This window comes from Tachypleus tridentatus, chromosome 8, assembly GCF_004210375.1.
Source record: "Tachypleus tridentatus isolate NWPU-2018 chromosome 8, ASM421037v1, whole genome shotgun sequence".
Taxonomy (NCBI): Eukaryota; Metazoa; Arthropoda; class Merostomata; order Xiphosura; family Limulidae; genus Tachypleus; species Tachypleus tridentatus.
In genome coordinates this window covers 137,736,833-137,763,309 of record NC_134832.1, presented here as the reverse complement: position 1 = coordinate 137,763,309, position 26,477 = coordinate 137,736,833, and the positions used below count along the sequence as shown (strand labels likewise).

General features: G+C 32.5%; 1 protein-coding gene across 1 annotated transcript; it reads left to right on the top strand.

Moving 5' to 3' along the window:
• Positions 1-5,373: 5,373 nt before the first annotated feature.
• On the top strand, positions 5,374-23,348 carry LOC143224296 (solute carrier family 4 member 11-like). The gene is made up of 5 exons (XM_076452693.1): positions 5,374-5,508; positions 10,062-10,194; positions 13,996-14,069; positions 19,907-20,113; positions 23,242-23,348. The coding sequence occupies exons 1-4, from the start codon at positions 5,475-5,477 to the stop codon at positions 19,978-19,980; spliced, it is 315 nt and encodes a 104-aa protein (XP_076308808.1). The 5' UTR covers positions 5,374-5,474; the 3' UTR covers positions 19,981-20,113; positions 23,242-23,348.
• The last annotated feature ends 3,129 nt before the right edge of the window (positions 23,349-26,477 follow it).

The window sequence follows — 26,477 nt, the reverse complement described above, 5'->3', positions numbered from 1 at the left end:
ACGTTTAGTTTGAATTTGTGCGTAAAGTTACACGAGGGCTAACTGCTCTAGCCGTCCTCAACTTAGCATTGTAAGACTAGAAGGAAGGCAGCTAGTCATCACCAATCACCGCCAACTCTTGGGCTACTCTTTTACTAAAGAATAATAGGATTGACTGTAACATTATAACGCCCTCACGGCTGAAAGGGCGAGCATGTTTGGTGAAACTCGAACCCGCGACCCTCGGATTACGAGGCGAGTGCCTTAATCACCTGGCCATACCGAGCCGGTATATATGTCTTAGACCGTATGATACTTTTTGTTACAACACCGTAACATCTGTTTGAACTAAATGGGTTATTTAATGAATAACTATTGGAAAGACATGCGATTCGTTTCTAATGTATCTCTTTACTCATCGCTGTTGATAAAAGAAAACTATAAAACAAACAGTTCCCTGTGTAATCTTGACAGTAGAGCGTCTTTCTTTGTTGATGTGTATTTATTATCTCTAGTGTGTCGAAATTGTTGGAAGGATTACCGTGGTAACGGTTCATTCTAATATAAGAAAGGTGAGACCACTGTAATAAATATATTCTTATTTTAACCCAAGATGCACATTACAATTCTATAATGAAATTAGAAGTAAACTTGTTCTATTCTTTGAGGAAATCTACAATGAATTAACATTTAATTTTGACAGTTTTTATTATGAAAAGCATGTGCAAATTTAAGATATTTCGTTTCGTTCCTCGAAAAAGCTTTTTTTTTTTCAGTCGAGAACACTTTCTCGAGAAACAAATATCTTAATCAAGATGATAGTTCTTAAAACGGTTTTTCACAATATTTACATATTCTGTTTAAATTATTTTATTGGAACTAGTGTTTTAACTGCTCCAGAAGTCCAGTTGAAGCTCAATGAACAACATACGCATTAAATTGTAATTATTAAAGTTTCATAAAAAAAATTACCGCACATAAAGGGCGTTATTATATTATGGTCAATCCCACTATTCGTTGCTAAAAAAGTAGCCCAAAAGTTGGTGGTGGGTGGTGATGACTAGCTACCTTCCCTCTAGTCTTACACTGCTAAATTAGGGACGGTTAGCGCAGATAACCCTCGTGTACCTTTTCGCGAAATTCAAAGCAAACAAACAAACTTAAAGGTTATAAACAAAGGTAAAAAGGTATTATTTGTTTACTAGTTGCAGCACTTACTGTAAGGAAGAGTATTTTGAGAACACAAGTGTGCTAGTGAAAGATCACAAGAGTGATCGAAGTGTCGTGCCTGTTCTTATAACAATCATCCTTACTATAAAAAAGTTGTAACTTGTAATCAAATAATGTCTGTAATTAGTAAGTAAACTTTAAATGAAAGCCCCCTCTCCAATACGTCCACAGCAGTATGTGCTACAGACTCACCACTCTGGTTTCGATACCGTAATTCCAAATAAACAAACAAAATGAAAGTGATATATGCATATAACAATATGCCAATCAAGCGTTGTCTGCGAAATTCAGTGTCGACGAAGTCTTTAACCCAGTACGACAAAGGCTGGAATACGACAGACACTGTAAAACTCGTGACGTTATTTAAGCTAAAATGAAATCTTCGTAAGTATAAAATAGTAAATTATATATTCATATTTTAAACCTTTCCATAATAATGTTGATAACTAGAAGCTTATCTTTACTTTATAGTTTATATCTTCTATTATCACCTGCTTCTGTAATCTCATTACTACTGCATTCAGTTCTATTGGACAGCACACGAGACACTCATAAAATAAATAAAGGTTTAACTTAAGCTGATAAAAGGGATGTCATTAACTTATAATTCATTGCGTGCTATTTTAGGATTTTCCAAAATGTTCCACAAGATCACAACCACGCAACCTATTTTCCATCTCTTGTTATCGTGGTGACTGTTAATAGTTTGTCTTGGGACAACACCACATTGGACTATTTGTTGGGTCCACCGCGGGGACTCGAAAACCAGATTTTAGCCACTTCCACTGGCTAAAGTTTCATTTATTTATTTGTTTAGAATTAAGCACAAAGCTACACAATGGACAATCTGTGCTCTGCCCACCACAGGTATCAAAACCCGGTTTTTAACGGTGTGAATTCGCAGACATTCCGCTGTGCTGGGTAAAGTAAAAAGATGTTTATACATAACAACTGCTTATACGCACTTAAAATAAAATAAAAATCAGTTGTTCGGAAACATGTAAGTCTGTGAATAACATTACTATTCGTGTAAAAATAAATAAAAAAGTTTATGTTGCAACATGCTGGACGGATATTATGGGTGACATTTTGCGTTTTTGTTAATTCACGTAACATAACCTCGTATTAAAAGGAAAATAAAATAAAAATCAGTTGTTCGGAAACATGTAAGTCTGTGAATAACATTACTATTCGTGTAAAAATAAATAAAAAAGTTTATGTTGCAACATGCTGGACGGATATTATGGGTGACATTTTGCGTTTTTGTTAATTCACGTAACATAACCTCGTATTAAAAGGAAAAAAAAAATGAAAACAGTTGTGTGAGTATGTCTCCAAATAACCGCGTGCTTCTGTGATCTTAGCCGAAATGGCTTAGCTAGCAATAATTTGAAATCACATATATTGAACCTGAAGGTAATGTAACAAAATAAACGAGTTGGTTATAAAAATAATTTTGTCACAAATATATATCCAACCAGATGTTCCTAGAGCTAAGTTCTGAAATAGCCAGCATCAGATGTTGTCAGTTATGATGTCAGCAGAAGTCGACCATGATGATTTATCCTGGTACATGAGAAGCGTATGCGGTTCAGGAAATATATCTATACAAGGGGTAATACTGTTTGGTGAATAAAATATTCCCATATAGACATCTGTTACAAGAGAACCCGGTTCTAGAAACGTGTTCATCGAGGAAGACTTGCAGTAATTTTTTTCCGAGCTTACTCTGAAACACACACTTTCATTCCAAATCGATAGGCATCAGTGACGTCATAAATCTTTGGTGACGTCAAACTTGTGACTATTATACCGCTCGTGCAAGCCGCTCGGGTTATTAACGTGCCTCTTAACTGAGCTCGCAAGGGACTTGAAAATTCCGAAAGAAGGGATTAAGAAAAAAACAGTTTCATACAAATATTTATCTGCAAACTTCATATGTTTTTATTATATTAATATTATTTTACTGCTTCTCTTTTTTTCATTTTTTATTTATTATATACATTTTTTCAATATAAAGGCTGTGTTGAGAAAATGAAGCTCTTTATTACGTATTTGAGATGGAAATCACATGTTTTAAAGTTCTTCAGGAAGAAAACGCACAGATAACCATGTTGTTTATCTCTGATGAATTACGTATTGTTTTATCCCATACAAACACCGATGTCAACAGGAGAGATGTCAAAGAGTGAAATCAAATGTTTCATGAACTAATTCAAAGTTTTTCTTTGATGTTAAGCACAAAGCTGTACAGCCACAAGTACTGAAACCCAGTTTTTCGCGTTGCCTGAAAAGAGGAACAAACTTTGCTAATGTGTTTATTTATTTATTTTTTTAATGTGGCGCAAAGCTACACGAGAGCTATCTGCGCTAGCCGTCTCGAATTTAGCAGTGTAAGATTAGAGGGAAAGCAGCTAGTCATCACCATCCAATGCCAACTCTTTGGCTACTCTTTTACAAATTAATAGCGGGATTGAACGTCACATTATAATTCAGCTCGGCTGAAAGGACAAACGTGTTTAGTGCGACAGGGATTCGAACCCGCGACCCTCAGATTAAGAGTCAATCTTCTTAACCACCTGGCTATGCCGGGCCACATTGCTAATATGAAAATATAAATGGCATATAGTGTAGCAACTGTGAAACGTTTTATATTAAAAATTTTGTTACGTCAATATATAAAACTTCAAAAAATGGATTTTTTCCAATGAAAGATTGGTAAGACACGTCTCTAGGTGACCTTCTGTAAACTTGCAACCGGCTTGGCCGGTGGTTAGAGCGCTCGACTCGTAATCTGAGGGTCTAGGGTTCAAATCCCCAACTCACCCAAACATACTCGCTCTTACAGCGGTGGGGACATTATAATATGACTATCAATCACACTGTTCATGAGTAAAAGAGTAGCCCAAAAGTTGGTGATAGGTGACGATAACTATCTGCGTTCCATCTAATCTTACACTGCAAAATTAGGATGCCTAACGCAGATAGCCCTTGTTTAGCATTGCACGAAATTTATAAACTAAACAAACACATTTTGTAAACAAATAAGTATTCGTGGAAGACTTTTCTGTGATCCCAAATTGGTTATTGTTATTTGAATTGTGTATTATATCTTTATGTCGTGTATTGGCTAATTTCTGTATTATTAAAATATTGGTGTCACAAGTAAGATCTCAACTAAGTAACTTGTAATTTAATGAAGACCACTTTGTACAACATACTCTTTGTAGTACTTAGTGTCATCGCTTGAATGCTCTGTTACTGATATTTTTGTCCATGATTCCAATAATGTCTCCCAAAATTCGGCCGATTAAGAGATTTATGTTAATTTTATATATATATGCACAGTTTACAAGGCTTAAGACAGCGCAGAAGAAAAAAAAGTGTCTTGACCTTGATGAAAAATGTTAGAAACAGACTTTTGGTATGTAAAGTTTCTCATATGATCGTTAGTTGTTGTCGTGTGGTTTGTTTTGTTCAACATTATTCACATTGAACACTTTAAAAACAAATGAAGGGGAAACAATTCTAGACTGCGAAACTATCTGACGTCATAATACAAGCGTGCAATACTTTTCAAGTGTTAGCCCCCCAGTGGCATGTCTTTGGACTTCCAGCCCTAGAAGCCCAACATAGCCAGGGGGTTAGGGCGCTCAACTCGTAATCTGAGGGTCGCGGGTTTGAATCCCTGTTACACCGAACAATCTCGCCATTTCATCCGTGGTGACGTTATAATTTCATGGTCGATCCAACTATGCGTTGGTGGAAGAGTAGCCCAAGAATTAGTGGTGGGTGGTGATAACTATCTACCTTACCTTTAGTGTTATACTGCTAAATTAGGGAGGGCTAACGCAGATAGTCCTCGAGTAGCTTTGCGCGAAATTCAAAGCAGACAAACAAACACTCCAACCCTAAAAACCGGGTTTCGATACCCTTGGCGGGCAGAACGCAGATAACACATTGTGTGGCTTTGCACTTAATTACAAACAGCAATGGTCAAAGGGTTAATGAGGATAAAATGAAGAAAAAGCTACAAGTACTGGAATATCTGTTAAACAGATCAATTAATATGGCAAAGAAGGTCTAGTTTAGGAACTCTTCATGAACAGACTGTAACAGTAACAGGTAAAAGGTGGTAACCGATTTGTTTAGTCTGGAACTAAGTTCAACATTTATTTTCTTCAGATGTTAGAAAAAGCATCATTGGTCAAACACTTGGAGGTCTGCTCTTTGCCCTTCTTGGTGGACAGCCATTAGTTATCATAATGACCACAGCACCACTGGCACTATACATTAAAGGTAAGTATTTGATAGTTGTGAACTGGTTTCTAAAAGATTTATATTTTAGAGACAAAAAATAAGACATTAGCAACGACTTACGTTACTTACTTTTTAAATTACTGTAATATGTGGAGTTTCAGGATTTCTATTTTGAAATAGAAAGAGCAAACACCATTTTTCTAGAATCTGAAATCAAAGGTTCTGTTTTTTACCACATAAACTCTAACTTTATCTAAAATTACCTTCATGTTAAATTGGAAAGTGTAGCGTTATGGATTAAAAACAATGTAATTATTATTATAGAAATGATCATTTGGTGATGTTCCAAACACCACGGCCATAACAAATTTACTTTAAACTTACGTCTGAATAGAATTTGGTGAGCTATGTACGACATATTGGCTTTATTTTTTATTACACAGTAGGTGAAACAGTTTTAAACACAATCCCTTACACGTGCATTTCAAGTTGTTGTTATACCTCACTTCCTTCGTGGTAAGTCACTTTCAGTTGGTAGGACCTGCGATTCGTTTCTAATGTATCTCTCTACTTATCGCTGTTGATGAAAGAAAAGTGTAAAACAAACAGTTCCCTGTTTAATCTTGTCCGTCCGCTAACTACGTTTTATCTTCATTTCTGTCTTCCACTGTCTTTATTTAGAACATTTTCCTCGCTAGCAAAACATTCTTTTATTAACTGCATTTTATTTAATGTCTTATTTTTCTACTACGCTTTAACTAAGAATATTACTTACCACCTGCATCACTAGGTATAAAAACCATCTCAAACGTTTGACGATGTTCGTAATTATCATCTATCTTTCAGTTCCTACTGTGTCGTCAAATCACATTTTCTAATTTTACGACCCCCAGTGGCAAAACGGAATGTCTGCGGACTCACACCGCTAGAAACCGAGTTTCGATACCCGTGGTGGGCAGAGCACAGATAGCCCATTGTGTAGCTTTGTGCTTAATTCTAATCAACCAAACAAACAAAACCTATGTTTTATCGCTCTCATGCCTTGCGATTCACTGTGTGTGTAGCGCTTCCTATGGATCTGTTGAAGACAGCGAATGTGTGGAAGTGCTATCATCTCGCTTCTTTAAAGAACGAGTTGATGGAAAACTTCCTTCACTCCTTCTTGTTATATCCCAAAAGTTAACACCCACCAAGAACAATACGTTAACGTTTCTCAAGTCTTTTCACGGACTCAGAAGCAAACGTTATATTGCTTATTATACGAGTTGAAACATTAATCTAAAAAACTCAGTTTATGATATTATGGAATATTTATAATCAGTGGAGAAATTAAACGCGTTTGTGTAATTTCCATATGCGCTATTGCTTTAATTAACCCTCATCATGTTTTCTTTAGTGAAGCACTCAGCTGTTTAATATATAATAATAATATATAAAATATATATATATATAAATGTTTGATATTTTTCATGAGCATTAACTTCTATTTTAATATTATTTGTCAAATAATACAGTTTTTTTGTTATTACTGTAATTTCTATCACTTATGACAATTATTAAATTTTTTCTGCCATTTATGTAACAGACATATTTCGATAAAAATATGGAACTCTGTGTGAAATGTGGAAGAACTCCTTCTAATACATTACTATGATATTAATTAAATCAGGTGTTATGGTTAGAAAATTAACTTTTAAAACATATCTTCTTTATTTTGAATTTTAAAACAAGAAATGAGACCTTGATGAAACAAGGAGTATTTTCGGTTGTATTTTAAGACGTTACTACATAAATGGTAGCTAAGTGTTTTTGTCAACAATATTAAACTATCGACAACTAATCATTTTGTTAACAATACTAAACTGTCGACAACTAATCATTTTGTTAACAATATTAAACTGTCGACAACTAATCATTTTGTTAACAATATTAAACTGTCGACAACTAATCATTTTGTTAACAATATTAAACTGTCGACAACTAAGCATTTCGTTAACAATATTAAACTGTCGACAACTAAGCATTTCGTTAACAATATTAAACTGTCGACAACTAATCATTTTGTTAACAATATTAAACTGTCGACAACTAAGCATTTCGTTAACAATATTAAACTGTCGACAACAAAGCATTTCGTTAACAATATTAAATTTGTGACAAATTAAGTATTTCATCAACAGTATTAAAAATGACCACAATTAAATTTTTCGTCAATAATGTTAAACTGGTGACAATTAAGTATTTCACTACAATGAACTGGCTGTAATAAACTATTTTGTCAGCGATTTTAAATAATTAAGTATTTCTACAATAATACACTAGCGACAATTAAGTATATAATACAGTATAAAAAAGATTTTTTAAAATCTTATTAATAATATAAATTTAATGGTTAAAGATTCGGTCAAATGCTATTTTTCAGGATCGTAATCCTAATGGCAATTCATTAATACCTCAATATATATAACAAATTCAATATTACTGTAAGCATAGTACACTTCATAAATTTAATATTGCTTACTAGACAATGCTTTAAATAAACACAATAAACTATTTTACTACAATGTACATTAGATAAAATTAAGTAAAATATTTAATGGTTAGTATATTAACGTTTCTGTGGTAATATATATTGATATGTAAGGACTTGCGCAGTAGTAATATTCCGGTTTGTTTTCATTTGGTATATTCAGTGTTTAAAAGAAACTTAATATGGCCAATTTTGATACAAATAGTAAGATATACGTAAAGACGTTTTGTGTTGTATAAGCCTTATTTAATACATTTCTATAACTTTGAGGATATTTTACTGGTATCTCGTGTTATTTTTGTATAACGGCATTTAAGACAGCTGTAACCTAGCGGTTAGCGTGTCAAACAGAAGACATGTGTTCCAAAATTTGTGGTTGGGAGTGCCATATAAGAGTGGCGCTCGGATCGTGCAATTCAGTCAGACATGAGTGGCCATGAGTAGAATTCAGAAACCAAAAACGGAGATGGAACTGCATTTCTCGAAAGAAATTAAATGTTGACTTCAGTTGATAGAAATCAGGCTTAAGAACTGTAGAACTGTTTATACTGCTGCATGAGAGAGCTCTGGTGGAAAAACACCTTGTCATAGGCTAAGTTCTACACCACTGTCAACGGTCCCTATTATTTCATACTTAACAGTGAGGATTATATAACTAGGGGCCACAAATATAGATTTAGGCAAAATAGAGTGGTTAGTCTATGGAATTGGTTGCTTTCGGGTTTGGCAGATACGTGAATGATAAAGGACTGGCTTTAAATATCTTTTAATAATTTTAGTTCCACTTAGAGGACGGGATAACCGAGATGGACCAACACGTCCCTTGTGTCCCTAAACATTATGCTATCATTTGATATAAACAAACTGTATACTTTTTTTCATTTTCAGAAAGCTAGAATCCCTTTCACTCTTGTAACTAAGACCGTGACAAAAGTTTAAAATGTTTATTTATTTTCACATACTAAGAATAAAACTTTCTTTTTTTGTACCTGCAGACCATACTAGTAAAATCTTATAAAATAAACTGATTCAGACTATGATTTTTAGCCTTGACAGGCTAAAAATTCCGTCTGAATATTTAGTGAAATTTTGATTTGTGTTTATTTTTAAGACACTCTGGTGTTCAACAGGTTAAAAATACGTTATTTTCAACTGAAACAAAGCGACAGAGAAGAAAGTTTCAATTTCTAAAAGTTTTATATGTTAATGTCAGTAAGTTTTATTGTCTATATGTTTATGAATAACCTTTAGTTGATATCACACATTATATATTTCTAAAAGTTTTATATGTTAATATCAGTAAGTTTTATTGTCTATATATTTATGAATAACCTTTAGTTGATATCACACATTATATATTTCTAAAAGTTTTATGTGTTAATGTCAGTAAGTTTTATTGTCTATATTTTTATGAATAACCTTTAGTTGATATCACACATTATATATTTCTAAAAGTTTTATATGTTAATGTCAGTAAGTTTTATTATCTATATTTTTATGAATAACCTTTAGTTGATATCACACATTATATATTTCTAAAAGTTTTATATGTTAATGTCAGTAAGTTTTATTATCTATATTTTTATGAATAACCTTTAGTTGATATCACACATTATATATTTCTAAAAGATTTATATGTTAATGTCAGTAAGTTTTATTATCTATATTTTTATGAATAACCTTTAGTTGATATCACACATTATATATTTCTAAAAGTTTTATGTGTTAATGTCAGTAAGTTTTATTATCTATATGTTTATGAATAACCTTTAGTTGATATCACACATTATATATTTCTAAAAGTTTTATGTGTTAATGTCAGTAAGTTTCATTATCTATATTTTTATGAATAACCTTTAGTTGATATCACACATTATATATTTCTAAAAGTATTATATGTTAATATCAGTAAGTTTTATTGTCTATATTTTTATGAATAACCTTTAATTGATATCACACATTATATATTTCTAAAAGATTTATATGTTAATATCAGTAAGTTTTATTGTCTATATGTTTATGAATAACCTTTAGCTGATATCACACATTATATATTTCTTAGTCATATACAGTATATGCGAAGATTTCCATTTAAATTTCTACGCCATGTACGCATGTGTGGGCCTGTGGAATACCTTCTTTTTGATAATATACGCCCTATGTGACGCCAGCAAGCTTATGATGTTTTCCACCAGGTGAGAAGTTTGGAAATCTGTTGCAATTTATAAGCGGTTTGTATTAAACACTTATTCTTTCTCACCAATGATAAATGTTGGTAAAATATCACGGTTCCAGATTTAATTAATGTTTTCACACAAACGTTTTGTTAACAAATACCAAGAAATTTTATTTTTTGTGTTTTAAAACTGAGAATATGCTTAGCAATATAAACTGAGAAATTAATTTTTTTCACACAAGGCGAGTGCAGTCAGACTTTCAAAATTGTTTACGACAAAAAGCAAAAAAAAAAATGTTTGCCAGAAACAAGTTTGTTTTGTTAAATTGAAAAAGACCTGCAAATTTTGGATAAAAACTTGTTGAACTAGTTTTTTCTTCTATATTAACTAAGATTTTACCTGAAATCTATCTGAACCCGATATTCTATTACCAAAAATAAACAATTATACTTGTCAGGTTTTTTCACTTGATAAGAAATCAGGCTTAAAAACCATGAAAATGGTTTTACTACTGTATGAAAAAGCTCCGATGAAAAACTTCTTGCCATATAGTAAATATCAAATATTCACATAATGTCACAACATGTAATGTTTGTATGTGTCACACGCACTGAAGTTTATACTGCAGGTCTTAATGTTTGATTAGTTTCATGCATACATTATAATATCTTTAGATAATAACGATCTTTGTTTCTAATTTTAATCAAATTTCTAAGTAAGATCTCTCCCTGTAATTAATTAGGTTTTTATAGTGTTGATAACAGTACTTATGTTTTACGTCTCAATAATATCTCTCTCTGTAATTAATTAGGTTTTTATAGTGTTGATAACAATACTTATGTTTTACGTCTCAATAAGATCTTTTTCTGTAATTAATTAGGTTTTTATAGTGTTGATAACAATACTTATGTTTTACGTCCCGGTGTGATCTCTCTCTGTAATTAATTAGATTTTTTTACTGTTGACAACAATACTTATGTTTTACGTCCCGGTATGATCTCTCTCTGTAATTAATTAGGTTTTTATAGTGTTGATAACAATACTTATGTTTTACGTCTCAAAAAGATCTCTCTCTGTAATTAATTAGGTTTTTATACTGTTGATGACAATACTTATGTTTTACGTCCTGGTGTGATCTCTCTCTGTAATTAATTAGATTTTTATAGTGTTGACAACAATACTTATGTTTTACGTCCCGGTATGATCTCTCTCTGTAATTAATTAGATTTTTATAGTGTTGATAACAGTACTTATGTTTTACGTCCGGTATGATCTCTCTCTGTAATTAATTAGATTATTATACTGTTGACAACAATACTTTTGTTTTACGTCCCGGTATGATCTCTCTCTGTAATTAATTAGGTTTTTATAGTGTTGATAACAGTACTTATGTTTTACGTCTCAATAAGATCTCTCTGTAATTAATTAGGTTTTTATAGTGCTGATAACAATACTTATGTTTTACGTCTCAGTAAGATCTCTCTGTAATTAACTAGATTTTAATAAGTTAAATTCTTCTCTTTTGAATGATGTTTGAAATATCAAAGCTCTATCATTTAAAAGTGTGGCTCACTTATAGAGAGCTTTAGTATAATATTTGGATGTAACGCTGAACGTAAAAGATTAGGTTCATGTATGGTATGACAAATATCCAAATTGTATTGGAACGTTTCGTGACTGTTATAAAGGTAGAAGGATATGTGTAGTAAAATAAACCATAACCAGCTTCTGCTATTTACTACGTCTGAAACGCTATTTATTTTTGTGTTATAACAACAGCAACAATTTCTCAGAAATGTTCAAAATTTTACAGAAACTGCTATTAATGTAATGTTTAATAAAGTCCAATTGTGTAGTTCTGTTGTCTGGACAATAAAATGTTTATATTTCAGGTTACAGCTTGGTTAGAATAATTAATCAGTTATTCCTTTGATAATATCTCCTTTGCTTTAATAATAATAAAATTGAAATGTGCTTAAGTTATTTTTCTGTTGTAACAAAAACTTTCGTTTATTACTTTTTTATGCACTCACCATAATCTTAAATCTGGAAGATAAATTGCGCGATTTTGAAATATATTTCCATTTTATAGTGCATTATTATCATCACAGCATGGTAAATACCTTACTTAGATTCTAAAGCTTCGCCATCTTTCGGTGTTTAAAATATAAATTTATTGGTGTATGACGTATGCGTTATCAGTTTTCATTGTTTGAATAAAACCCTCGTTTGTGGAGTGGAAAGTAGTTCGTATGTAGCTGTATGTCCTTTTTTTTTAATTCATTAATATTGGTTAAGACGTTCTACATGTTCTAAGATAACGTGTTAAACGATCTGTTTTATTTCCAGCGCTAGTCAACTTTGGCGATGGACCGCAGTTTCCGACAATGAAAGGCATCTCAAACTGTGCCATTTATTGAATGACTCATTGTTTTTATAAACAGTTTAATACGTGGTTAAAGATGCGTGCATATTAATAAAGCCACTTATGATAACAGAAGGCTCCCATTCTCTAGAAATATAGTTTTATGAAAACTCAAAGCCATGAACAAATTGTTTAAAGAATCACTTTATTGATGACCAGTAGGTGATCAGTGCCATTTATGCCTGTTACGAGATCCAATGGCACTTTAATATCGCATGCACATCCCACTAATCAATACCGTTCACGTTGTTATGGTAACTCAGTTGTTGAATATAACTAGTCTCTCGTTAATACTAAGCAGTGGAAAGGTCATGGGACGACATGGTTGGGGCAAAGAAGAATTTCAACTTCTCTGGAAGTTCACCATGACCTGCTTCAAATTGTACTCAACTGACAACTTCCAGTCACAAAATAATATGAATTAAACTTTCTACACTGGTGACTTACTTTATGACAAATCCAGAAACATTGGATGACGTTCTAGAGTATGGATGGATAACGTCAAATGAAGCGTCAATTATTGGCTGTTAGTACTTGTTACTGATGAACTCAAACGGTGTACTAGTTGTGCGAGAAAGCAGACGTAGGTGTAGACACACAAACGTTTCTTGGTTCAGGACATTGTAGAGATGGTTTGTCAAGGTGTGGTTTGAAATCAGTATGCATGTCATCCAGAACAGTAGCCTCACTTGTAGTAACGATACAATATACTGATGGAATTAAACCAAACTTCATTTTAGTCGATGCCAAAGTCCGTCCTCCTCGCTGCTAATATCAAGCAGAGAAGATGGTTTGTCCAGTGACATTGCCTGATTCGAACCCTACTGGGCTTTTCGGTACATCCTAAAGGGATGATAGCAACTCATCAAATGGTATCCAAGACTATACAAGAAGTTCATTACTCCCCTTTCTCAAAATGGACTTAATTTCCAGATTACCAAGTTAGCGTCCGCTTAACGACTGAATTTCCACAATATATATATTTTTTTAGAGGAAAATGGTTTCTGTTATCATCAATTTTTCATTAACGACACCACCAAACTATTTATTAGTGTGCATACAGGTTAAACTGAACATAAACAGAATTGGTCATTCAGTAACTTATACTACATGAAAATCTTCTTTGTTGCAAACCGTGATCCGTAACGAAAGTTGAGTCGTGTTGTAGTTACTACAACTGCTCTAGTGCAAGTCCAGTTAAATCACATTGTTATTAAGTTCTAAATAGTAAATATCATATATTGTGATGTAATTAATTTCATTCGAGGTACTTTTGAGAACATTTTCTGTTGGATAATGAAACGAAACTCAGTATTCAGATAAGACGAAGAATTAAAGCATTTTACAAGCCGGAAGTATTCTGTCACAATTACTTCTGTTTATGTTTCTTACAGGTCAACCGAAGAGATATTCGCCTTGTTCATTAGCATTGCTTTCTGCGTTGATGCAGGCAGAGACGTGTATAAAAGTAAGTTTTAGAAAATATTTAATTTCAAGTTTTGTGTTGGGACACGGCGGAAAAATTGGGTATAAGGGCACAGCTATATATTACGCTATTTGCACTCTATCTCCCACAGGGAAAGGAACTCCGAATTTTATCGTTTCAAATCCATAAAATAACCACTGACATCTGGAGGATCATGACGATAATATCTGTCCGGTGTACATTATTGGAAACGAGTGCAGCTTAATGGTTAATGTGTCGAACTACGGACCAGAGGTTCGCTTTAAGATGCCGTTGAACGTGCTCTGCATTTTCAATTGTGGGTGCATTATAAAAGTTACAGTCAGATCATTTATTCGGCTCAAAGCCTGACAAAACCCTTATGGCGATGTGCGCTTCTGACTAGCTGTTTTCACTATAGTAAGTAGTTCAAAATTAGAAACAGCTACATCTTAATGGCACAAGGGTCACTGTCTAACCCCTGCGCAGATTGAAAATATAAATACTACGACACTGACTAGTTTCTACAGTAAACATCTGTGCCTCAATCACAATTGTGTTTAATTTTTTCTTGAAGGCCTTATTAGAAAAACAAATTTTATTGAAGTTAAAGCATTTTATTTACTGTTTAGTACTGGTATGTTCTAGGTTAACATCGCGTATAATATACTGTTCGATACTGGTATGTTCTAGGTTAATATAACGTATAATATAGTGTTTGATACTGGTATGTTCTAGGTTAATATTGTGTATAATATACTGTTTGATACTGGTATGTTCTAGGTTAATATTGTGTATAATATACTGTTTGATACTGGTATGTTCTAGGTTAATATTGTGTATAATATACTGTTTGATACCGGTATGTTCTAGGTTAATATTGTGTATAATATACTGTTTGATACTGGTATGTTCTAGGTTAATATTGTGTATAATATACTGTTTGATACTGGTATGTCTCTAGGTTAATATTGTGTATAATATACTGTTTGATACTGGTATGTTCTAGGTTAATATTGTGTATAATATACTGTTTGATAGTGGTATGTTCTAGGTTAATATTGTGTATAATATACCGTTTAGTACTGGTATGTTCTAGGTTAATGCTGTGTATAATATACTGTTTGATACTGGTATGTTCTAGGTTAATATTGTGTATAATATACTGTTTGATACTGGTATGTTCTAGGTTAATATTGTGTATAATATACTGTTTGATACCGGTATGTTCTAGGTTAATATTGTGTATAATATACCGTTTGATACTGGTATGTTCTAGGTTAATATAACGTATAATATACTGTTTGATACTGGTATGTTCTAGGTTAATGTTGTGTATAATATACTGTTTGATACTGGTATGTTCTAGGTTAATGTTGTGTATAATATACTGTTTGATACCGGTATGTTCTAGGTTAATATTGTGTATAATATACTGTTTGATACTGGTATGTTCTAGGTTAATATTGTGTATAATATACTGCTTTGATACTGGTATGTTCTAGGTTAATATTGTGTATAATATACTGTTTGATACTGGTATGTTCTAGGTTAATATTGTGTATAATATACCGTTTGATACTGGTATGTTCTAGGTTAATATAATGTATAATATACCGTTTGATACTGGTATGTTCTAGGTTAATATTGTGTATAATATACTGTTTGATAGTGGTATGTTCTAGGTTAATGTTGTGTATAATATACTGTTTGATACTGGTATGTTCTAGGTTAATATTGTGTATAATATACTGTTTGATACTGGTATGTTCTAGGTTAATATTGTTATAATGTACCGTTTGATACTGGTATGTTCTAGGTTAATATTGTGTATAATATACTGTTTTGATAGTGGTATGTTCTAGGTTAATATTGTGTATAATATACTGTTTGATACTGGTATGTTCTAGGTTAATATTGTTATAATATACCGTTTGATACTGGTATGTTCTAGGTTAATATTGTGCATAATATACTGTTTGATAGTGGTATGTTCTAGGTTAATATTGTGTATAATATACCTGTTTGATACTGGTATGTTCTAGGTTAATATAACGTATAATATAGTGTTTGATACTGGTATGTTCTAGGTTAATATTGTGTATAATATACTGTTTGATACTGGTATGTTCTAGGTTAATGTTGTGTATAATATACTGTTTTGATACCGGTATGTTCTAGGTTAATATTGTGTATAATATACCGTTTGATACTGGTATGTTCTAGGTTAATATTGTGTATAATATACTGTTTGATACTGGTATGTTCTAGGTTAATATTGTGTATAATATACCGTTTGATACTGGTATGTTCTAGGTTAATATAACGTATAATATACCGTTTGATACTGGTATGTTCTAGGTTAATGTTGTGTATAATATACTGTTTGATACTGGTATGTTCTAGGTTAATATTGTGTATAATATACCGTTTGATACTGGTATGTTCTAGGTTAATATTGTGTATAATATACTGTTTGATACCGGTATGTTCTTGGTTAATATAACGTATAATATAGTGTTTGATAGTGGGTATGTTCTAGGTTAATATTGTGTATAATATACCGTTTGATACTGGTATGTTCTAGGTTAATATAACGTATAATATACTGTTTGATACTGGTATGTTCTAGGTTAATGTTGTGTATAATATACTGTTTGATACTGGTATGTTCTAGGTTAATGTTGTGTATAATATACTGTTTGATACTGGTATGTTCTAGGTTAATATTGTGTATAATATACCCGTTTGATACCGGTATGTTCTAGGTTAATATTGTGTATAATATACCGTTTGATACTGGTATGTTCTAGGTTAATATAACGTATAATATACCGTTTGATACCGGTATGTTCTAGGTTAATATTGTGTATAATATACTGTTTGATACTGGTATGTTCTAGGTTAATATTGTGTATAATATACTGTTTGATACTGGTATGTTCTAGGTTAATATTGTGTATAATATACTGTTTGATACTGGTATGTTCTAGGTTAATATTGTGTATAATATACCGTTTGAACCGGTATAATATACTGTTTGTTTGATACTGGTATGTTCTAGGTTAATGTTGTGTATAATATACCGTTTGATACTGGTATGTTCTAGGTTAATATTGTGTATAATATACCGTTTGATACTGGTATGTTCTAGGTTAATATTGTGTATAATATACTGTTTGATACTGGTATGTTCTAGGTTAATGTTGTGTATAATATACTGTTTGATACTGGTATGTTCTAGGTTAATGTTGTGTATAATATACCGTTTGATACCGGTATGTTCTAGGTTAATATTGTGTATAATATACCGTTTGATAAAGTGGTATGCTCTAGGTTAATGTTGTGTATAATATACTGTTTGATACTGGTATGTTCTAGGTTAATATTGTGTATAATATACTGTTTGATACTGGTATGTTCTAGGTTAATATTGTGTATAATATACTGTTTGATACTGGTATGTTCTAGGTTAATATTGTGTATAATATACTGTTTGATACTGGTATGTTCTAGGTTAATGTTGCCTAAAGTATTCGAGTTTAAAGCTTTAAGCGACTTCAGATATTTGCAGTATTTCATTACTTATTTGAGTTGCAACACATAGTACTCTTATGGTTAATGTTTCGAACGTTAAAGCAAAACTCACGAGCTGCTGTAAAGTGTGTCACGCTTTTCTTATTAACACCACAACTCTTCTGTAGGTGTTAAGGTATTAAGTTGGTTTTATATGTCACTGGTTATAAAACGTTTCTGCATATAAGAAATACTCCAGCGAGTGTACATGTGAAGATTAAATTATCACTACCTTTAAAACTTCGAGCGTCAAGTTCGAGAACTAAAATACTGTATATTTATCTCGTGTTTTAAAATTGATATTTACCAATTTCTCCGGAGAACTATATAGTTTTAAAAGTAAGATTACTACAGGGGGAGTTAAGAAACCGAATTATTTTCCTCTACAAAAGATGAAGACATCTTTAAGCAAACAAAAGCTTTTTTGTGGCATTGGCGTTACACGACTCAGGTAAACTTACTGATTTGGTTTTTAATGAGTTGGTAAAAACGAAGCTACCATAACGTACTCATTTCCATGTGGCAGAGTTATTCGATGTTTCTAATTGTCGGTATTTAGATCCTTTGGGTGGACCTGGGAGGGTCTCTAAATCTCTCTCTAGTTGTTTGGGTATATAAATTTGTATACCCGGAGGGTCAGGTACACTAGACCTCTTCCTCCTTCCTTTTCATTGCTAGAGTGGACTTATTAGTATATTTAAAGTAAATACATGAGGGCCAAAGTGATGAGCATAACTCAGGCCCTTTTTAAGGCAATGTCCATGTATATTGTTCTTTCAGATTGTCAAAGTCTGGAACATAGGTGGCCTGTTTTATTTTAGCACTAGTGTATATATATATATATTATTTATTTATATTTACTATTACTTTTTATTATTTTTATTGCTTTGTATTTATTTGTTTAATACTTAATTTTATCTTAATGATCTGATGTACAAGTTTATCGGGGAGAGGTGTTTAGGACTCTCTTCGTCATATATGCAATATCTGTCGAGTTCGTATAACAACTCATTTTTTCTCCAATTTTTATCGAAATATTTTATTGTACTATGGAGAAGTATATCTGGTATTGTTTGTGTATTAGAGTATTTGTGTACGAACTTTGAGGAAGTGGTTTTGGGTACTCTATATGCTGTTGTAATTAATGTATTTTGTAATGTTTGTAGTTTGGTTTGCAGTTGTTTTTTACTTGGTTTAATCCATGCAGGAGCTGCATAGTTTGTTACTGGTCTTGTATATGTTTCGTATATTTAATGATGTTTTCTGGTGTTGTTCTATAATATTTACCAGTTAAACTCCTAGCATAGTTTATTCTTCGCCAAATTTTAATTTTTTGTGTTATTTACATGTTTTATCCAGGTAGCTTTAGAATCATATGTTAGTCCTAAACATTTTGCAGATGTAGCAGTCTGGAGAAGCTCTCCGTTCATGTAAAGCTGGGGTTGAACTTTTTGATGTTTCGTTGATTTTGAAAATATTGCTAATTGTGTCTATGCTATATATATTTTTCTTATGTATTTTTGGGAGTATTCACTTATTCTGTTTAGTTGTGGTTGTGCATTAGTGGCTCTGGGAGGATCAATTGCCTCGTTTGTTTGTTTAGAATTTCGCGCAAAGCTACTCAAGGGCTATTTGCGATAGCCCTCCCTAATTTAGCAGTTTAAGACTAGAGGGAAAGCAACTAGTCATCACCATCCACCGCCAACTCTTGGCTACTCTTTTATCAACAAATAGTGATATCTACCGTCACATTATAACGCCCCCACCGCTGAAAGGGCGAGCATGTTTGGTATGACGGGGAGTCGAACCCGTGACCTCCAGATTACGAGTGGAGCATCGTAACCTCTTGGTTATGTCGGTCCCCCCAGTTGCTCTGACATAAGTAGAAAATATTCCAACTAGATTGTGGTAATATGTTAAATAGGATTTTTATTTTGCCAAAACGTTGACCAAAACATTTTCTTTTACAGGTATTTTACGCATGGAATCCTTTGTCTCAGATAACTTTATTTGCAATATCTTCCTTGTAGTATTGTATCTTAAAAACGTAAGCAGAAATAGTCCAGAATCAGTGATTCGAAAAATTAATCTATACTTTATGATGTGACGAGTGTTTAACATTATTTTCAGGGTCACACTTTTAATATCAATATATTATAACACATCCAAGTGGACAGAAAATTATATTGGTTTATTTTACAGTTAGAACTGCTTAAGTTCCTATGATTTCGATGCTTAGTTTTAATAACGGTGTACTAATTTATCCAAACACTTCATTCTTACAGACTTTCAGAAGTATTACTACGCGCCGGCGTGTATGGAACAAGAATCTTCCTTTCTCAACTCTCGGATTGGCTAGGTAACTCCACCAATAAGAGCTCTCAGGCATTAATAACGTTGCAAGACTGCAAGCGAGAGAATAGTCTTCTGTTCTTGTTGTTGATGTTCGGCACCGTCTGGCTTGCAGTGTCACTGTACAACTTCAATAAAACGTAAGTATTGCTGCCTATAGTAATTAGTATAGTACATGTGATCTAATTTATTGGTTAAAATTAACATTTGTTTACGTTATTTTTTCATTTAATTTTAATTTTATAGCGCGTTCATTTGTTGACTTGAAGTAACTCATTCATATCCTTATCTATTGCTGTGTTTTAATCCAACAATAAATTAACAGTAGTGATGAACGTAACAAATAATAATTCCCGCAGAAGGCCTATCTGCTAGACATAATTATTTTCACCTTCTTAAGTGTTTATGCGTGTTTTCTTACAATCGATCGAGGCAATTCTTCCTCTGTTTGTAAATTTCCTAAACAAGAAAGATGATGTTTGATGCCACTTGATGTCGCATAACCCGGTTTTCAATGAAGGTAGTAACCCGGGTTAATTGAATTTTCACCAACAAGAACCAATAGCTAACAGCTCTGAAGGAACTCGAAGTATTCAAACAAACACATTCAAATAAAAAAACGCCCGGCATGGCCAGGTGGTTAAGGCACTCGACTCGTAATCAGAAGATCACGGGTTCGCATGCCCGTCACACCAAACGTGCTCATCCTTTCAGCCGTGGCGGCGTTATAATGTAACGGTCAATCCAACTATTCGTTGGTAAAAGAGTAGCCCAAGAGTTGAGAGTGGATGGTGATGACTTGCTGCCTTTCCTCTAGTCTTACACTGCTAAATTAGGGACGGCTAACGCAGATAGCCCTCGTGTAGCTTTGCGCGAAATTCAAAAAACAAACCGAATCAAATAGAAAATCATTTTATGTTAGTTAATTAACAATTTTGTTCTGTTTGTTTCATTATTAACACTTTTATTGGAACCGTTGTGATCGTCCTATATAAGAATTTTTTACTTAGATCAGATCAAACTATCAATACAGATCAGAACTAAAAGGTAACCCGTCTTTGAATATTCACTGTAGCAACAACTTCATACACTTATTGAAGGTAACATTTGCAGGTATTCACTACTCACTAGGTGATTTTCTTCAAAATCATTACGAAAATTTTATTTATTTATATTATCTTTCATCGTGTAAACCTGTACAGAAATGTTACACAGTAAAAACCTATCTAAGCCGGAAACTGCACAGGGCGAATACGTGTACAAGTCGGAAATATAAACATTTTATAGCATTATCTTAAGATTTCTGTTTTTAATGGCCCTCTATATGGCGGAACCTGCGTACGCGGACGGAAAACTATCTTTCACCAAACTTGTCTGTCAACAATTAGGCAATTAGGCTTAGAACCTGAGTTAGGCGAAAAAAATGTTTTTGATTAAATATTAATTTCTTATTTAATTAATAATTTCTTTAAATATTACTAAATTATTGTTCAATTAATAATTTCTTTAAATATTACTAAATTATTGTTCAATTAATAATTTCTTTAAATATTAATAAATTATTGGACATTTTGTTACAGTAAATATTTGTTAAATATATTCTGTTATTTTTTCTGCCGTCATTATTCTGGAGGTCGCTATTCGAAAGAACGATTGACTGTACTTTTTGTCGCATTTGATGATGGAAAACTAGATAAACCTTGGTAATAAGTAAAAGTGAAAATCCGCACTGTTTCAGAAACTTAAGGAAGAATCAACTTCCCGTGGAATGGAAAGCGAATAATAAAACATGGATGATAAGTGCTATATTCGAGGAATTTTTGAACAAATTAAACAAAAGAATGGAAAATAAATTGGAATATTCTACTTTTCCTATATAATGTAACTTGTCACCCAATTGTTCAACTTTCATATGTTCTGCCTCCATGTACAACATCAGTTCTACAGCCACCAGATAATGGAATTATACAGTGTATAAAATTGAAATACAGAAAATTGATGCTTCAGCATATTATTGTAAACATGGACGACTGTAAGAGAGCATCTGAAATTACCATGAAAATTGATGTGTTAGATATAATTGCATTTTAAAGTCATTCAATCAAATGCGTAATAAAGTGCTTTCGAAACTGTGGATTTGTTCTGATAATGACGGAGATTGTGGAGAAGTTGTTTGTTATGACGATTCTAGTGAAATCCAAACTCTGATTGAGAAGATTGATACAGATGATTCTGTGAACACAAAGTTTTGTGAACGTTGACAAGAATGTTTTAACAGAAACTACTGAAATTGATTTAAAATCTATAATACAATCTCGAGATGGTAACAGTGTGAGAGATTCAGAAGGTGAACAAAATGGAAACGATAGTGAGGAAATAGAAACTCCTACTTCATCACAAGTGTTAAGTTATATTAATGTTATTAAATTGTATGCAAATATGAAGGGGGAAAATGAACTCCATGAAAAGGCCGTAGAATTAGCGTTTTCTTTTAACCGCATGAGAAAGACCATTAAAAAACGAAACAGTTGAAATTGGACACTTTCTTCAAATAAATTTCATTAAGATTTTGTGTACTTATGTATATTTTAAATGTCTATTTTGGTTTTTATTCTAATAAATATAACATAAACAGTAGAATAACTTTATTCACAAACATCTTACTTCCATTGAGTCAAGCAAGTATAACGTTCCTCTTGAAACTTATATATAATTATAGAAATGCATGTCCACCGTCTAAGCCGGAAATTTTACTCTGTCCCGTGCAATTCCGCCTTAGACAGGTTTTACTGTATTTAGGAGGGCCGTACGCTTGCAAGTACTTTTCGTTAGGCTTAAGTCACAGATCACCTTGAGGCCTGGCATGGCCAAGCGTGTTAAGGCGTTCGACTCGTAATCCGAGGGTCGCGGATTCGAATGCCTATTGCATCAAACATGCTTGCCCTTTCAGTCGTGGAAGTGTTATAATGCTATGATCAATCCCACTATTCGTTGGTAAAAGAGTTGCCCAAGAGTTGGCGGTAGGTGATGATGACTAGTTGCCTTCCCTCTAGTCTTACACTGCTAAATTAGGGACGGCTAGCACAGATAGCCCTCGAGTAGCTTTGTGCGAAATTTGGAAAACAAACAGATCGCCTTCTTTTGTTTAAATTATATTTTAATCTAATAATAATTAGTACGAAGTTGGTGGACTGAGGGAAAAGCAGATATTTATGTTCTGTTGAAGTTGGGTGAGGTTGTATTGCTAACTGCCATTTTTATATTTCAGACCTTACCTTCAGGCAAGTAAACGGGAAATGTTAGCAGACTACGCCTTACCAGTAGCTGTAATATCCTTAAGTTTCGTCGGATCCTTCGTCTTCCAGGACATTCAAAGTATGAACATGTTGTTTTCGTGCGTTTTAAATGTATTACTTGACGATAAGGAAAAAAAAACAAACAAAGTGTTATTACCAGTTTTAGAATACCGTTTTGTTATAAACACTAATTGTTATTGTGACCGAAATTTTAAAACTTTCTACCAAATCAAAACAAAGGACTGTTATATTACTGTACTGTACTTAAAGCTCCTGAAACAGATAGTATTACCACTGAATCATTCTACAGATGGCGCTGCTTTGAACACTTTCAGAACAAAGATGATGCAATTAATTAGCAGCAGCCAAGTACCCAGACTTAAACTGTGTCAGTCATTTAGAATGTCTTTGCCAGTTGAAACGTTAATCAAGAGATTATTGAGTTGATGTTGTATGCTATAAAAAACTTTAAATGATATTAAGACATCGATTTGCAGTATATTACATAGTATTCAGTAATGGTTTACATCTGTTATGACTAAATAAAACACATTTTAGTCTATCCTGTTTGGTTGATATGCGTTCTTCTCAGTAAATTTTTCCTTATTGTTTTCTCTTAATTTTTAGTTTAATATTGTGTTTCAGAAATACACCTTGCAAGATTTCTTTTAAACTATTGCAGTAATTGTTATAAAAACACATTACACTGACTTTTATTGATGTTTCGTTATTATTACCAGTTTCTGTTTATAAAAAACCACGTGGAAAATAGTATTTCACTTAAACAATATGGGATGGTTAGTAATTATAAGTAGTTGATAAATAAAAACATCAACACGGAGGATTGGGTATAACATTATATTAAAACGATTTTGACTATGCAAATCAACAGGTAACGCTATATAAAGTTGTGGTTCGAACAGAATGTATCACAACTACATCATTACATTGTTTGTTATTTTGTAAGTAGTGTGATGCCACGGAAAATTTATTGCTTTTTAAGAGAGGTAGGGGGTAACTGCCCTCTCCGATGTAAAATATTCACATTCTGAAATCATGAAAATGGGTTCAGGTCGGGGACTTAGATTTTCAAAGAGGAATGCCCTTGGAATTACATAGAAAGTGGAGGACAAAAGAATATACATCTAGTTTGGGTGCAGAGCCGTCCAGAAAAAGACCTTTAACAATTTGTATTGCGCGACATTTTATGACAGGCGAGAGTTCACAAACACTTCAGTGGCAAAAGCCGTTCATGTGCCCCAAGCAACAATGTAATAAAGAAGTAGAGCCATCTGATAAAACCGACACAAGTTGTTTTCACGAAGTAGCCGTTCACTTTTCGTATAGCCCATGCAGCTGTAGAATTAAGAGTATTCACTCTATTCAATGCAAAGACTATTATTTAAGTCGCCACACGCAATGCCTATGAATTTATGCATGATTGTATTATTTAAATGGGTATTGGGAAACTAGTATTCCTACACTAGATAGATTATAGAAACCATTAAGGTAGGAGGGGTGTGCTTTGAGCAAGACTGCTTTATGAAGGAGCCTTTCACAATGGAAGCTACGCCGCAGAACTGTTATCAAAATGCACTGTTGTCAAATATAATACGACCGTATGTGACGAGACTCCAAAGCCGTTTTAGTATAAAGCATTTGTTGCTTTCTTAGAACAAAGCTACACAGTGGGCACCTCGTCCACTGCGGGAAATCGAGTTTCGTATTTTAACAATGTAAGTTTGTAACTACTTTATGGGAAACATAATGTACTCAGCCTCTATTGTTCAAAAATAAATTATTATTTTCTCGTCTATGAACCTGTTTCCTCAGCGTTTTTACCTTCCTTTATAAATTTTCTGCATAAAAACTAGAAACTGCGCCTTTATATATTAATTAGAAAGAAATATGACTCACATCGGCATAAACTAAACTAGAATTATTATTTTTAGTTTATATGAGTCCTAAACAAATATCCCGATGTTATTTTTTCTGATGCTGTGAAATCAACCTTTCAAGTGCTTGCAGTTATATACAAGTACACTGTGAAACAAAAATGTGGTTTACACCATTATAATTTCATTATTATTTCGTGTTTTCTTATTTTGATTCTTTTATTTTATAAATAATGAATATTTTGAATGCGTTTTATAACATTAAAAAATTACTTTTCTGGAATATATGTTTTCTTCCTTTGTTGAAGTTCATGAAATTTTAACCTTGTGTTATACACTCGATAATTAATATTCTTCGAAAAGTAAGGACAGCCTGTGATTAATTGGTTGATAGATTTGTGTCTCCAAACAATTGCGATGTACTCATATTTTGCTATTGTCCCCGCTGAATTTTCTTATAACTTGCTAAAATAGATAAAACGATCAATGTGTACATTTCTTCAGCGTTCATTATAATGAAATTCGTCATACACACTTAAGATGTTTCTTGTATATTCCAGAAGTATGTTGGAATAGTTAAGATGTTATATTGTATATTCCAGAAGTATGTTGGAATAGTTAAGATGTTATATTGTATTTTCCAGAAATATGTTGGAATAGTTAAGATGTTATATTGTATTTTCCAGAAGTATGTTGGAATAGTTAAGATGTATTTTGTATATTCCAGAAATATGTTGGAATAGTTAAGATGTTATTGTATATTCCAGTATGTTGGAATAGTTAAGATGTTATATTGTATTTTCAGAAGTATGTTGGAATAGTTAAGATGTTATATTGTATTTTCCAGAAGTATGTTGGAATAGTTAAGATGTATTTTGTATTTTCCAGAAGTATGTTGGAATAGTTAAGATGTTATATTGTATATTCCAGAAGTATGTTGGAATAGTTAAGATGTTATATTGTATTTTCCAGAAGTATGTTGGAATAGTTAAGATGTTATATTGTATTTTCCAGAAGTATGTTGGAATAGTTAAGATGTTATATTGTATTTTCCAGAAGTATGTTGGAATAGTTAAGATGTTATATTGTATTTTCCAGAAGTATGTTGGAATAGTTAAGATGTTATATTGTATTTTCCAGAAGTATGTTGGAATAGTTAAGATGTTATATTGTATTTTCCAGAAGTATGTTGGAATAGTTAAGATGTTATATTGTATTTTCCAGAAGTATGTTGGAATAGTTAAGATGTTATATTGTATTTTCCAGAAGTATGTTGGAATAGTTAAGATGTTATATTGTATTTGTCCAGAATG